Here is a 16,788-nt window from a genome sequence, read left to right as displayed (position 1 = left end):
CCTTGAACAGAAATTCTTCTCTTGTCAGCTCTCTGTGAAGTCATTCCCTCTGTGCATGCGGCAGCTGCACAGGGCGCTCCGTGACAGCCACCACCTCCGTCACGGAGGGCGGATGCAGTATGGGCTCTTCCTAAAAGGCATCGGCCTGACTCTGGAGCAGGCACTGGAGTTCTGGAAGAAAGAATTTATCAGAGGAAAAGTGGATGCAGACAAGGTAATTCAACAAATGAAAAGCGTCTCAATATATAAATGTGGAGATGTAGTTACTGTGTACATTGTGCTCCAGATTTGAATAGATGCTTTCTGAAGTAGAAAATTGGGCAAATAGTACAGTTATGTGTTTTAAAGATGGAAGGTTTTGGTTTTTTGCTCTCTTTCCTTATCATTTTAGTCATTTTGTTGGGTGTTGAGCTGAATTATGGGTGAAAAAGGCAAACCATAAAGAGGCTTTTATAAATGTGGACTAGAAGAACCTTACCAGTAAATTACTAGGAAACCAGTTTCCTTTACGAAATACAGGTACTATGTACAGTAATTTCACAATTATAAGCTGCACCATTTTGACTAAAATTTGGTCCCGACCTGGAAGTGTGGCTTACACTCAGGAGCGGCCAATATATGAATGAATTTCGGAAATTTGCTGACCCAGAAGTGCAAGCCCACAGCAGCCCCGAGCTGAGCCAGAGCCCGTATGGCCCCGGCGGCAGGGCTGATCGGTGCCCGTGATATTTCTGTGTTTTTTTTCCGGTGTTTTCAGTCTTGTGTGGCTGCATGACTGAGTGGCTGTTTAAAGGCAACATGAATCTGTTGGAAATGCTTGTAAAATGACCACACTATTGTTCGTATCTTTTTCCGCTTGCAAATAAAACTTGGAGGGTACACTGCTGCAGCTATTCTCTATCTTTTTTCGCTTGGAAATAATGTTTCCAAGGTCGACACCTGCCAATAAACCGCGTGATCCCTCGATTTTGTTACTAATTGGCAACTTTGTGAAAGTTTGCTGGGAATGAAAGTGCGGCTTATAATCAGATGCGGTTTATATACGGACGAAGAGCGAAACGTTGCCGTCACCTGGAAGTGCGGCTTACACTCAGGTGTGGCTTATAATTCTGAAATTACTGTAACTAAATTAATTCACCAAGCAGGTAAGTGACCAAACCTAGTACTGCCTGAAAGACAAGATTTGCCTTTTTAGTTGTTTAATAAAAAAAATATTAATTGGACAGCGCTGTGTGAAGTAGCAAATTTGCCGTAGCAAATTTACAGTTGAAGAATGAAAGAAGAAACTGGGGACAGAAGACAGAAGAATATGTTCAAGGAAATAGTGAGAAAATACTGTTCAGTGCTATGGGAGGTGTTACTGACCCATTAGTCACTGACCCCACTCTTGCCAATATTTTTGAGAATATTGTGGGTGAGGAAAATGTAGTGTCTAATTTTTGGAGGATCGTGAACTGCTCCTTATCTTGAACAGCTCAGGTACAATGAGGCAGATACATGAACTTGCTCATCCTTTTCTGCCTGGCCTGTGGTATATGTTGGAGCTGAGTTTCAGAGCTTATCTCAGTTTTGTGTGGAGTGTGATGCTTTGTATTTAATATTGTGAGATCTCAGCCTTCCAGAGTACCATGAAGTATTTTCAAGTGCTGGGTAGACAATCTTTCCTTACGTTAGGTTCTCTGGGCCACTGCTATTTATACAAGATACAGAGCAAAAAACAAAGTCAGCTGAAATGAATTATGGTGCGTACGCCTCTTTCAAGACCCAGTAGATAGATAAACTTGTCTGCTCAGCCCTGACCTGCAGGGGATCCCTCTTGGAGCCAGTTGGGCATTAGCTCTGTCAGAAAATGGGGCTTCTGGCAGCTTCTCACAGAACATAACCCTGTAACTCCATTCACTACCAAAACCTGGCACATAAACCCAATACAACTGGTAATTAATTGGCATTTCACTGCAAAATTTCCTGCCACTCTAAAGAGATGCTCTTGAGACTTTTGTAAAAAAAATGCACTTTGAAGGTTTTTTAACAAGCTATCTATCTCCTGTTAAATCTTATCACATATAAGGAACTAGATAAGAGATTGAGATAGTCATTGAAATCATACCTTTAAATCCCTTTCTACATCTCAAAAACTGCAGACAAGTTGATCTATCTTCTGGGTCTCGAAAGAGATGTACGTACTAAAATTAATTTTAACTGACTTTATTTTTTGCCCTGTATGTTGTATAAATAGCAAAGTCAAACCTGGAAGACAGGAGGTATTTAAGGTTTGTTTCTATTTCTCGTTTTCCTCCTCTGATTTGATTGGTAATAAATTACGAGTCTGTTTAGCCTGTGACAGTAACTGATGAGTGATCTCTCCCTGCTTATCTGGTTCCATGGGTCCTTCGTTATATTTTCTCTCCCCTGTCCACCTGAGGAGGGGAATGATAGACATGGGTAGGTACCAGACATCCAACCAAGCTCAACCCACAACTCTAGTTGAATTCTGGAAAATCCAGAATTTTCAGTGGCCGTATCCTGTGCTTAAAGGAACTGAAAGATTAAAAGCAAACTATTAGAAATTTTAACAGTATAAAGGCACATATTTGTTATTTCTGTTTCAAAACATGGTGGGAGAGCAGATGTGATTCCACCTACTTGTGCTTTGACCAAATATGTACATGCACATGTATGAAGACGTGTATACACCATGGATCCTGTTTTCAATCACAGGGTTATGACTTTCTATTATAGCATCTCTGTTGATAGGCCCTAGAAATAAATTAAGTTTTATAATCCTGTGTTTAACTTCAAGAGTTAGAAAGCACACTGTAAATCAAACAAGGAGTTTGGTTGCTGCATTTTTCACAAGCAAGCTGCTGCTTCCATGTAATTTTGGTCCTTTTCAAGTTCTAGATAACCAGTTTCAGTCTTGAATAAAAAAGAAAACTGATTTTTCATGCCTCTAACTGAGGTTGGTGGCCTGTGATTTTTCACAGTAGCGTCATACAGTGTTTAATGTCCTGAAAAAAGGAAGATTAATATAATTCTTACTGTTATTTTCTTCTTTTGACATTTTATTTTCTGGCATTTTTGCCATTGTTCCTTTCCTGTAGAGTGGAGGTAATTACAGTAATTTCACGACTATAAGGCGCACCCTTTTGACTAAAATTTTCCCTGGAACCCGGAAGTGCGCCTTATAGTCCAGTGCGCCTTATCTGATGGACAAAGTTCAAAAAAATTGCCTACCCGGAAGTGCGAGCTGCAAGCCACGGGGGGAGACAGCAGGGCCATGGCTGCAAGGTGGAGGTGGGGTGGAGCAGGGGCGGGCACACCCCGGCCCTGTGGAGGCGGAGCCGCCCCTCCAGAGGCACGCCCCGGCCCCGTGCAGGCGGAGCCGCCCCTACACAGGCACCCACCGGCCCCGTGGAGGCGGAGCCATCCCTCCAGAGGCACACCCCGGCCCCGTGCAGGCGGGATGGCCCCTCTAGAAGCACCCCCCGGCCCCGTGCAGGCGAAGCCGCCCGTCCAGAGGCACCCCCTGACCCCGTGCAAGCGGAGCCGCCCCTCCAAAGGCACCCCCCGGCCCCGTGGAGATGGAGCCGCCCCTCCACAGGCACCCCCCGGCCCCGTGGAGGCGGAGCCGCCTCTCCACAGGCACCCACCGGCCCCGTGGAGGCGGAGCCGTCCCTCCAGAGGCACACCCCGGCCCCGTGCAAGCGGGACGGCCCCTCTAGAGGCACCCCCCGGCCCCGTGCAAGCGGGACGGCCCCTCTAGAGGCACCCCCCCGGCCCCGTGCAAGCGGGACGGCCCCTCCACAAGCACCCCCCGGCCCCGTGGAGGTGGAGCCGCCCCTCCACAGGCACCCTCTGGCCCCGTGGAGGCGGCACGGCCCCTACAGAGGCACGCCCGGGCCCCGTGGAGGCGGAGCCGCCCCTCCACAGGCACCCACCGGCCCCGTGGAGGCGGAGCCGCCCCTCCACAGGCACCCCCCGGCCCCGTGCAGGCAGCACGGAGGGGCGGCGGCCATAGCCCGGCCCCGGAGAGGCAGCACGGAGGGGTGGCGGCCATAGCCCGGCCCCGGAGAGGCAGCACGGAGGGGTGGCGGCCATGCCCTGGCCCCGCCGGATGCAGGCGGGCTTGGGGCCCCGCGGCACCGCCCCTGCCAGGTACAGGCGGGCCCGGGGGCCAATGACTGCCGGGTTGAGGCGGGGCCTCGGCCAGCAACCGCGCGGAGGGAGCTGGGGGCGGAGCCTCGCTGCAAAAAAAAAGTGCGCCCTATAGTCCGGTGCGCCTTATCTGATCTACAAAGTTGCGAATTTTGCCAACTCCCGGCAGGTGCGCCTTATAGTCAGGTGCGCCTTATGGTCGTGAAATTACTGTAATTACAGTTTCATTTTACTGGAGCATTGTGAAGATATATGCATGATACTTCATAAAGATTAAGGTTAATGATGTATTACCTACTGACTCTTACATTGCAAAGAGGGAGTGTTCAATTTGCTGGAAATGGTTATGATTTTGAAATTGTTAATTTTTGTCTTTAATAGCTGCAACATCTATGCCAGTTTTCAATCTCAAGAACTCTTGGCACACAACTTTAGTCTTCAGCAGGAAGGAAGTTACCATGAACACATCAGCAGCAAGCTGGCTAAGTATGGCCTCCAGGCTGAGTGTAGGCATATGGACAATTTGCACCAAAAAGAACTCCTCCTGTGCTCTGAATAACTGATTCAGGCATATCTCAGGGCTCATTCATAAAAACACTGCAGAAAAGCTTTTAAGAAATTATATTTTACCTTTAGAGAGGAATCCATGAAGTATGAATGAAGTGAAACCATTTAGTCAGTGGAGAAAAAAAAATCAAATAATACCTAAAAAGAAAGTGCTGAAATTGGTAGGGATGCTCTGTTGGTGGGGTGGGGGAGGGAATGGTCATATGTTGGTGTGTTCACAACAGGGACAAATGCAGAATGCAAAATAAGACATTTTCTAATTTAGGCACTGCAGTTAAAATTACTCTGCAAATTGCTAGGTTAAGAGTACCTAAATGGTAAATTGTTGTTTTTCACATTAAAAGATCAACTGCCAAATAGGAGTAGATGCATTACTTCTGAATTAATGGCTGTGCCAGTTGGCTTCATAACTTCAGTGTTATTTTAAGACAGGTTTTTTTTCTATAAACTTACTCTTTCTATAATCGTGCTCTAAACAGATATTGATTCTCATAGATTCTTTCACTGTTCTTGATTAAAAAGTAACTCCCAACCCTGTCCAAAAAAAAAAAAAAAAAAAAAAAAAAAGGTAATGAGATGACAAGACAAATAATTAATTCCTTTGGTACTGCACTTTGATATTGCACTAGTTATAATTTACTGAAGCACATCTTAAAATTGAGCAAGAGTGTGGGGGTTTATTTATTCAATAAATCTCCACAACTGAAGTATTACTATATTTGCAAAATTATCTTTGTGACAGAACAGCTTTCTTGTCTTTGTTGCTTCTCATGGAAAATGAGACATGGCTCTTTAGCCCCTGTGTTCTAGGGCCCTTTTTCTTCATAGATGTGGTGACACTTAGGCTAGCAAAGCCTCTTATTCATCCTGACTGAGTCTTCCAGATTAATTAACTGTAGTTTCATGAGCATATTGTTTTCTATCTCAGTGATTGCAAATGGCAAGGAGCAGGTTTTTTTCTAGTTGTCTGAGGTACACCTCTTCATCCCTTCTTGCTAGAGGAGGTCCTCATGACAGATGTTTTGCTGGAAGAAGGAAAAGGAAAGTTCACTCAAGTTCAGCCTTGCTCAGAGTCTGTTATTGGTAAAGAAACAAACCCTTCACAAGGGAGCTTTTGAACTTCAGTTGATCATTGAAATATTCTACATGTTTCTTCCACACGTGGTGATCATGTATGAAGCTGAGTACAGATAATGTGACAGCCATATACTGCATCAACATGCAGAGGAATGTGTCTCCTACTCAGTTAAAAAACTGTGAAACTTTGGGATGACAATACATCCCAAATGATAGTTCCAGTGTCTTTATTTTCCTGGCTCTCTGATTTCTTTTCAAAATGATCTTAGGAGGTTCTCGAGTCTGAATTCAAGAGTGAGCCTTTACCTTGATTGCAAAAAGCTGGTGATGAATGTTTCTACCGAGGCCAACCAGAAATTCCTTGAGGGTGAGCTTTTACTAGGGACCTCCTGAGGACCTTTTCCTTTCTAGCCTGAATTACCCTGTAATTCTGCAGGCAGCGGTGAATCCAGGTAGAAACCCATGTTAGTGAGAACCAGCCACTAGAGGGAGACAAGATAGCATGGAATAAACAAATGTAATGCATAGATGTAAATTAGAAGTGTTTATGCTGTAATGCTTTGTAAGTCTATACAATTATGTTATTTTAAAAAAATTGTGTATTTAAACAAAAGTAGAAATGGGCATTTGGCAATCTTCACATCCGTGCTTTTAAGCACATGCAACTATCCCCAGTGCATGGATGATATGATGTTTCCTTAAAACAACCTCCACTTGCTCAAATCCTCAGGAATATTTTCTCTATCAGTCAGTTGGTTACATTTGGGTTTGGTATTTTACTTTCTCATTTCTTAGAGAAATCTGTGGATTGTTTTGCTCTTTTATTTTTTTTTTCTTACTTGCCCCCTTTGTATTGGGTTTTGCTGGCTACTATTTTAGGAACGTTCTGATTCATAAAGCAGAAAAGGATCTTTATTCTGTCACATTTTTAATTAGAATTCTCTAATTGGATGTTATCTGCTATTTTTATTCTTGGATTATTTAAACTTTACAAATCTGCAGTCTAGAGTGACATTTTGGACAGCAAACCACAATATTTAATATCTAAGAGCTAAAGATAAAATTTAAATCCCTGTATATGGATAAAAATAAAATTAAAAAAAAATTGTACATCAGTAGTACTATAATGTAAATGGGTGGCCAGTCTTCAATTCTCCTGAGATATCTAAAGACTAAAATAGAACTCCAAGAAGATGTTGTTTTCTAGGATATATAAAACAAAATTGTAATAAAAGCGCAACATATATTGGCAGTAAGAGCTTATTTTCTGAATTCTGCAGTGGAGGACTATGTCATGGTAACAAAGTTGCCATGTGTTAACAAAATATTAGTATAGTAAAGAATATTGTTGTTGTTTCTTTCAGTGGTTGTCAGGGGTCTAGATATTCACATTATTGATTAAATTGTATTTTTGCATTAAACGTACCATAAAATCAGGAAGTTTTGTTCCTTCCCCTAATGACTGTAAAAATTTGCTTCAGTAGAACCACTTCTTATTGGTCTTCAGTTATTTGGAATTTTTGATTTCATACTTTAGTTGTACTGAAATAGAACAAGTGAATTTTAAGGATTTTGAATTAATAATTTTTATTATGTTTTGGCAAAATTACATTCCATTCATAACATTATTATACATGGAATGGCAATACTTACGTGGTATAACTGTGTTTCAAACAGTATGTTTTAGAATGTGTTTTGTATTCTACAAAACTGGCTCTTGAAATTTCTTTATTAGCAGACTAAGAGTGATTTAATTGTCAGAAGAAACATGAAAAGGAATTTTTCATTTGCATTACTCATTTTTATTCCCAAATGTACTGTTTAATTTACATTGATTTTTTTCTTTCAATGCAAGTTCAAAGAAATTACAGTAATGTGCAGCTGTTAGGGGTCTCAAGACAGTAAGTAGGTGGTCCAAGTCCTACATCCTGGGCATGCAGGCTTGAAGGAAAAATTAAAATTTGAGTTTTAACCCCAAAGGCTAAAGAAAAGAGCCAGGTAAAGAAAAGAAAGCCAAATCTATGAAATCAGAGCATTTGTGCATAACTGTGAAGTGACTAAACCAAGATGTTGAGTTATATGTTGAGATGGTTGTTAGGAACTGAACAGCCTCTGAGATAGTGTTACACTGAACACCAAGTTAAAAAGTTATTTATGTTAGTTTCCAGAAATCAGCTTAATGTCAGTGACTCAAACATCAGGAGATCACCTTTCATATAACAACTTCCGTAGTGTTTTTTTGCATACAAGGTGAAGCCTGGAGGAGAACAGGTGTGTTGTGCAAATGGGACAATGGTTTTGAAGGTGATATTCACATGAAGACAGATGGCTACTGAGATCCATTAGCTGCCTTGATCTTGGCTGAAGAGAATAGTCTGGAGTCCCTTTTGTATTTTTAATAAGCAATATTCTGAAGAGGCATTTTGATTTAATTTGTTTTATAGTACAAATTTATACAACCAGGCATGAGAATTAAAAGGATGACTTCAAGCTAATACATTGATTACTGATGTTACATTTGAGTCAAGCTGAATTAATAGTATTCTTTTTGGTTGTATCTGGAAAAACATTTTTTCTTTTCCTTTGGCTGTGGTAGTTTGCTAATAGGCAGTGAGGAGTAAGACTGAAATAACTGAAAATCTGAGGACTTATGTTGAGGGCATTATTATTCTTCACCATTTGGTTCCGTATGAATGGTTGGAGCTGAGCCTGAGTAGGATTTTCTTGAAAAACCTCTGTCATTTGACCACAGAGTTTAGAATCATAAAATCATAATATCCTTCTTTAGCTGAATGAAAATAAGCTTCAATTGCCATTAAAATTGAATTGATTTTGGCTTTATGGCTATCACAGTATGTATGTTAAGTCTGTGCGAGATTCTTGCTACCTTACTTTAAATAAAGTTGTGTTTTATAGATGGGAATTTGTCCTTTGTTTCCTTCATGTCCTGTGTGTCCTGTGCACATTTGCTTATGCTTGCTAGCATTCTATTCCCTTCTCTTGTGGAGTGCTTCAGAATTTTGAAAGCTCATCAGAGTCCTGCTGATGGATTACTGGCACACTGGTCTGCGTGGTTTGGTTTTGTCAATTTGTTTTGTGTGCCTACTGACTACAGCAGTAGGAAGGAGATCTGAAGTCTGAAAGTGAGAGGACTGAGAAAGCACGGTCACAGGGGTTGCATTTGATTGTATTCCAAGAAGGAGGGTACTTAGGGACATGGCTTAGTGGTGGGTTTGGCAGTGTTAAATTTGTGGTTGGACCTTTTCTAACATGAATGATTCTATGTTTTTGTGATCACATTGGAATAACTTCTTGCATAGTCCTGTTAAATTCTGCCAGGTCATAGGAAGGAACTGGGACAAGATTCCTAACTTGCTGTATCAGAAGTAGAGATGATTAGCAATGCCTGTAAAGATAAAACCATGGCTAGAGGAAGTCCCTATTAGCATTGTCAGTGTTACTTGTGTTTAGTCTTGTGTACACAATGATTCTGGAAAGACTGCAGACTAATCAGAGCTAGAGATAGCTGGTTTTTTTTCCCTGTTTAATTAAGCATCGTGAGATCGAATCAAAATTGTTTAACATTGTTTGCATCAGATAATGATTTTATTAGGACTTAGATATAAATAATAGTATGGAATTGCTGTCATTAAAATAACATGCCATGTTGCATTTGTGGGTGTTGCTGCCTGATGTGATTAATAGTACAAGTTTTACAAAACATTTTATACCATTTCTGCTTTGCTGATGGATTAAAAATTCTGACTTCACTGCGAAGAGGTTTACCAGTAACATCTACACTTTTCACAGTTGTGACACAAATATATTTGTAGGTACAGTAATTTCACGAATACAAGCCGCACCAATTTGACCAAAAGTTTGGTGGAAACCCGGAAGTGCGGCTAATATTCGAGGGCGGCTAATACATGGACAAAATTCTAAAAGCTGCCAACACGGAAGTGAGAGCCCGCGGCAGCCCCAAGCCACGCTGAAGCCCGGCCGCCCCCGCCTGAGGTGGGAAAGCCTGGCAGAGGCGGGGCCAGCGGTGTGGGGGCGGGCGGCAGAGCCTGAGCCGGCAGGGTGGGGCAGGGGGGCAGCAGAGCCCGGGCCAGCAGGGCGGGGGAGCCCGGGAGAACTGGGGCTAGCAATGCAGGGGAGCATGGCAGAAGCAGGAAGGCCGGCGGGTGGGGCTGCCTGGCAGCGGGGGAAGCCCAGCAGAATCGGGGCCAGCAGCGTGGGGGAGCCCGGCGGTGCGGGGGCCTACAGTGCCGGCCAGGGTGAGCAAACGCGGCGGTGGTGCAGACGGGAGGGGGCGGCCGGCGAGCCTGGCGGCGGCGGCGGCGGCTGGCCCGCCGGCAGGGCGACTAAACGCAGCAGCAGGGCGGCCGGTGTGCCTGTCAGCGGCGGCGGCGGCTGGCCCGCCGGCAGGACGAGCAAACACGGCAGCGAGGCGGTGCTGACGGGAGAGGGGGGCCAGTGAGCCCGGCGGCGGCTGCAGCACCACCCGGCCGGCCCCGTCGGCAACCATGAGCGGGCCGAGCCTTCCTGGCCCCGCCCCGAGCCAGTAAATCCCGCTATGCCGCGATCCTGTTACTAATTGGCCAATTTGTGAAAGCTGCGCACGGATTCTCGCTACGAACGAAAGTGCGGCTAATATTCGGGGTGCGGCTTATCTATTGACAAAGACAGCAACATTGTCGAGGCACCGGGGGTGCGGCTTATAGTCTGTGCGGCTTGTATTCGTGAAACTACTGTAATCTCTTTACTAAACAAAAAAATACAGACATGTTCTGTGGCTGTTTTTCTTGTAGTTTGTTTTACATTTGGCTCCAAATGGGACAAGTAAACAAAGCACATCAAGATTCTGGTTGACACATAAGAAGTCAGATAATGAAAAATCAGATGTGAATATAAGATTACATGTTCCACTTATTTCAGGAAAGTAAGATGAAAGTAAATTTCACCATTTCTTCCAATATACTATATATATAATCAACACTGAAAAGGTACTGTTTACTTACAACTTTATGTAAACATAAATACATAAATACACATACAGACCCCTTCCAAGGGTAGATGCTGCACCACATCCTTTTGACAGAGGAATCATCTGTAACTTCACTTGAAACTGTTTTATTTCAGTTTGCATATAATTTGCCTTTTGACTGACACACTGGAAGTTCCAGGCACTAGAAAGGATAAAAACAAAGCAAACTCTTTTTTACCTTTTACTTGTAAGAATTTACTTTAAACAGTATTGTCTGACCTTTTAAATCCAAGGTGCTTCCAGGTTTATCAGTGAAAGCTACTTAGGAGAAAATGTCTTTGGAACATAATTATGTTTTAATTATGCCCTGTAGCTAATGTAGATGCATATTAAACTCAGCCATATTTATGTGTATTTCCCTCTGAAACTTTCCTTTCTCATGCCTTGAATTAAAAATCAGCATATTAGTGTCTCTTAGAGTTATCTAAACTTAAGAATAGTGACAAAAAACTGTTTCACTTTCATTTTATAACTGTTTTTCATAAGAGAGTATATTTGTTGTGGAAACTCCTAATTAAAAAAAACCACTAGTTTTTGCATAATAGATTGAAAGTCTTAAACCAGTATTTCTTAAATGAAATGTATCTGGCATAGACCCATTATTTTTCACCATATTTTTGTTTCGTGGGTGTTACTCCAATGGATCCCAACTGAAGACGAGGTACTAGAAAACATTGAAGAGTATTAGACTGTCATATACATTAAAGCTGTAGTGTGCACATAAATATTTGAGGAATCACAGTAATAAGTGATGATAAAAATGTGTGCTCTTTCACGCCAATCTCAATCCCTTTTTCAGTTTTCCCAATTGTTCCAGTTGAAACTGAAACTCTGTAGTCTTTGTTGTAACGCTGAAGTTATAGAGGCATTTGTCTATGATTATGCACTTTAAAGTGATTTAATTTGTTCAGCCTTTTTTTAACCTGTTAAAAATGTATGATTTTCAGTTTTCATTTTCTGAATTATGTTAAAAGGGAAGATTTTGGACAGTCTTTTAGCCTGTGGCATTTCTTAGGGATAGAGAAGAGCTCTAGCTATAATCTCTCTTCCAGGACATTAACAGTGCTAGCATAGTTTTAGTGATGTTTAACTGTGCTAGCTCCCATAAAAAGAAATAGGATCACTTTTTGTAGTCGTTATATAGAACAGAACAGCAGTTACATAGACACAGAAATCTGTATTTAATAATCTAATGTATGAGCTAGTTGATGATGTGGTTCTTGCAGTGAAGAGAGTGAAAGCAATAATTATCTTTCCTGTACTAAACCTAATTTAGATCAGAATCTACTCTCTTATGACTTGTTTTATTGTCAGCAACACACATTGCTGTAGATATTCCATGATGTAGTGTCTTGTTAGAGCTACATGTATAAAAATGAATGTTGAAACCAGACCTTTAATTTTCTAAGATTCCTTTTGTAGTTTTGAACCACTTGTCAGTCCTTACATTTCATTATCAGTGTAGACAAACTGTACTTGTCAGAAGAGGTTTCTGTCTTATTGGCCCTTGCAGCAGCAGCAAGAAAGTCATTCCATGACATTTTAAGAAAAGTAATAGATGAATTTTCCTATGCGGCTGATAAATTTCTAAGTTTAGGGATGGTGAATTATCTGAGTGTCACTAAGTATGGAGCTAAATATAGAGCTTTTAGCAGACTCTTTTGAATACCTTCTTAACCATACAGCTCTCTGTAACCATCTGCTGAAAAATTCCTGCTGCACATTGCTGCACACACCACTGGTAATGTATTTAATTAAGCTATTTGGCTATTTCCCCCAAAGTCTGAGACAGGAGTTAGCAGTTTTTGAGATGCAATTATTTTCATCTCTATATTTTTATTACCTTCCGGGATGAGCTGAATGACACAGCAGGTCTCTTCCAGTTTTGTTCCTGTGCTTTTTGAACAGAAATGTTTTGATATAAATTTTTTAATCTTTGTATTCTTACTTGAAATAATGCTTTAAAATAATTTTATCAAATATTCAGATATCCTGTAATTCTGAAACTGTTTTCAAAAACAAAATGCAGAATTCTGAATGCTTTTGTTTGATAATCTCCATGTAATTGCTGTAACATCATAGAGCTGTCATGTTCAGGCTATATTCAGCCAGTAAATCATGGCTGTGTTTCATATTCAGTCATCCAGAAAAGCAGCATACTGTATCAAGTGTGCACTCTGCTGATATATCATAATAGACACAATGTAAATAAAAATGTACTTTTGCTTTCAGAATTGATTTAACATTCTGCCTCGTGTCTTTGAAATCTGTTGAATCTCGTGAATAAAGACAGAACAACTCTTCATACATTATTTGTTCTATGTGCAATTTAAATTTTTGGAAATTCAATATGTTGATTTAGGAATGGGAAATTATTATGATAGGTCTTAAGTATTTCAACATTGTAAGTGTTGCTACTTCTTGAAAGAAGGTTGGATTATAATTTTGTATGAAATGTACAATGCTATTTAGTTGTGAAAATGAATTCCATAAAATGTGGTATGTGCTGGGCTTTTACTTCTTGCATCCCTTCTTAAGTCCACTTGCAAAGAAGAAAAAAATGTCCTCAAATATGGTTTCTTTGTGGGTTTATTGGGTTTTTTTTTTGTTTTTGTTTGTTTGTTTTCTGTTTCCCTGCTTATGTTTTGGTTACTGGCTGTACATGTAGGAGTGAAAATGTGGTCTTTGACAAGTTTGGCTGTTTAAATTCCAATTTATTTTGTTTTTTTATTTCATTTACTTAATGGAGTTGGATTTGGCACATGAAAACTGGGGCGATACAAGTGAATTCTAACACTTAAAAGAAAAAATTACAATTGTTGGATTCCTTCTTGTACTTTGTTACCACAGTTAATTCCCTGATTTTAGAAGTTTACAGCAGACACTGAAAATGAGATGTGTGTTACTTCTTCTGAGATAATTTAGAGCAGTCTGGTAGTAGAGCTTCTTTATTCTTCTGGTCCCATTTTCCCTGCAGTCTAGTCATCTTTTAGTCAGAAAAAAAAGAAAAATAGTCTTGTGTATTTTTGAAACAAGCTTTCTTTTGTCAAATGCAGAAAGGCTCTTGCCATAATTGCAGTCTAGAGTTGAAATATGTCTTGATTATAGTGCACTTTGCATGAGATTGCATATAAAATGTTCTTTGTATGCAAGCAATTCTCTTTATTATGACAGCTGATATGTGGTTTTCTGCACTTCTGTTTGATCATTATCTTAAAATGTGATTTTGTCTTTTATTGTCCTCTTAATAAATAAAAAAATCTGGCTTAACAGCAGTGTTTTTAGAGAGAGAATGCCAGTGATCTTGAGCCAAACTATGCTGTTAGGAGAGCTCCAATATCTAGTTTACTCTATGTTCAAAAGAGTTAACAAACATCAACTATCTGTGTACTGTTTTGTGTTTCATTGCCTTGCTTTTGTCATTCTTTCATGAGTACCTCAAAAAGTTGAGTGTATATGTTCCTAGAGTAAACATAAGGAATTCTTATCAGCCCGAGGAAATTTATTCATTACTCCATCTCCTTGTAATTCTAAGAATTATTTGATTTTTTTCCCCAATGATCAATTTATCTAGAAAATAAATCATTTTTTAAAAATCTGCACTTACACTGAGGATTTGCTGACATCTTGAAACATGTGATTGGAACTTAATATCCCTCTGTTTGGTCACTGATCCTTGTCCAAGAGGTTTAACCATATCTCAGTAAAGGCAGGGTTTTTTGTCACAGTTGTATCAAATTCTGATAACTTTGTCACTTTGTTTGAAGGGATGTTTTTCAGTCACTGAATCTCTTTGAGTGATGCTGCCGCGTTTTAAAATTTGAGGCTTGGGGTAAAATTCAAATAAAATTATAGGATATCATATGAGAGCATTTGTGTTTAGGGAATTGATAGAACTTGAACTAGCAGTAGGAAATTAGTTTTTGGACTTTGGGTTCCTGGCCAGTCTTTATCCATCTTCTCTGTGAATCTGTAATACGCAATGCTGTGGTATATGTATGTGTAAGTATATATTTCTCTCAGTTTTGATGCAGACATACTGAATTTCTTTTCTCCTAGATCTACATTCTCTTTACATTTGGATTATAAACTGCCATTATGACCAAAAGAAATCTAGCCTATATAGTCAATAATGTCTAGAGAATGATTTATTTGATGAGTTTCCAGGGCAAATGGAATTGTTCCCCAGACTCCTCTGATTGCATTGACCACCATTGATGATAGTGGAGGATGTCTGGATTTAGATGTTTGGAGTGGAATCTTATTTCTGCAGATGCAGTTAGTTACTATTCTACTTCTGTTGAAGTTTCTTAGTTAGCAAAATAAAGTACAGAGAGGACCCCCTCCCCTCCCCCCTCAAAAAATCACAACACCCCCCCAAAAAAAGCCACAAGTGATAAAAATTGGGTTTTCCTCATCCTGTGCTGACCAATGCCCCCCAGTCCCTAAGCAGTGACCAGCAGCTTATGTAGTCCCTTCAGTCCTTCCTCCTAGCCTCTGCAGAGTGCACCTCCTCACTGGCAGAGCTTGGGAAACTGAGAGGTTCTTGAGTCACAGTAAGCACTAATTACAAACAACCAAAACATCACTGTGTTAACATCATTCTCACACTAAATCCAAAACATAGCACCATACTAGCTACTGAAAGAAAATTAACTTAATCCCAACTGAAACAATCAGAATAATTTAGATACAGAAAGAAACACTGCAATGTTTTGGAGTAGCTCATAAAATCTTTTGTAGGTGACCAAGTGTGTGCCTAAGAAAAATTAAGTTCTTATAGAGACAACCTCACGATGTATTGTGCTGATAATTTGATGCAGTGTCTTGAGGCAGAAGACAACCTGCTGTGGTTTATGTTGTAGTTTTCCTGATTCAAAGTCTTGGTGCGTGTAAATGTGTGAAGAAACCGTATACATAAATTGTGTATTTAGCTAAATTATATGAAGGCAAGCTTAGACTGCTGTAAATAAAAGCCTATGGTGTCAGATTTTTGCTAGTTCATCAGCCACATAATATATGCTCACATGGGTAGTATACAAGGTGTTTGACTGATATAAAAAAAATTCTGATTTTCTTACAGTAGATGAAACCATCTCCAGGGTTAAGTGATTCTTGCCTCATGTAGTTTGATAATCTTGGAACTGGAGGGGAAAAGGTTTTTTATATCACTGTGAATTGGTCTGGGCTGACTGCTAAACAGTGTAGTAATTTTCCAGCTTGGTTTTAAGGGATGTCACTGATCTGTATCTTTGAGGTAGAAATGGGGCTACAGGATGGTAATATAGGACAAATTTTTGTTGTTGGCAGATAAACAGGCATTTATTTGTGCTCGTACGTACAAGTGTGCTTGCAAAAAGATAGTCTCAAGTTGAGGCTATTTTAAGAATGAGCTTAAAAAAAGAAAAGTTCCTTGGATAAAGATATGCCAACTAAGCAGTGTCAACAGTAATGATTTGAATAATGGCCTAGGAGATAGATGAAAAAGAGAACCAATTATTTCAGCAGATACACGACTGTGTACGATAAATTTATGAATTTATGAAGCTGTTATCTATACAGGCTCAACAATTTTTGACAGGAAATTACTCAATGACTGTTAAAAAAAGGTGTTAAGCCATTACTTCTTTGAATTTTGCAGACTTGGAACTAATCAGGTGGTCAGTCAAGAAGCTAGACAAAGTTAGTGCACAATTTTGCTTAGTTGATAGACTTTAAATAAATAAGTACTAAAAGGAATAAATGCATAAAATCCTATAAGAATATATAAAAGTAGTTTTAACTGAAACATGAAAGTTTTGTGGAAGTGTGAACCTGAGCATATAGTGCTTGTAAGACCTTTCAGCAAATTATTTTCTGTCCCAATATGCATGCTCAGTATCAGATTCAATAACAAATTTTATGGGGCACCTAGTTCTATTTACTAATAGATACTAGTCTCT

At 40.2% G+C, this 16,788-nt stretch overlaps 1 protein-coding gene across 1 annotated transcript in view; it reads left to right on the top strand.

Annotated features, from left to right (window-relative positions):
* The window catches only part of PRIM2 (DNA primase subunit 2), a 103,629-nt gene that overhangs the window by 68,807 nt on the left and 18,034 nt on the right, over window positions 1-16,788 (top strand). The window contains exon 9 of the mRNA XM_033056711.1: window positions 29-214. Within this exon, the coding sequence (XP_032912602.1) occupies window positions 29-214 (186 nt within the window). The remainder of the gene's footprint in view (window positions 1-28; window positions 215-16,788) is intronic.

Source organism: Catharus ustulatus, chromosome 3 (assembly GCF_009819885.2).
Source record: "Catharus ustulatus isolate bCatUst1 chromosome 3, bCatUst1.pri.v2, whole genome shotgun sequence".
Classification (NCBI taxonomy): Eukaryota; Metazoa; Chordata; class Aves; order Passeriformes; family Turdidae; genus Catharus; species Catharus ustulatus.
Note: the sequence above shows the minus strand (reverse complement) of the source record. Positions and strands in the feature narration are given on the sequence as shown.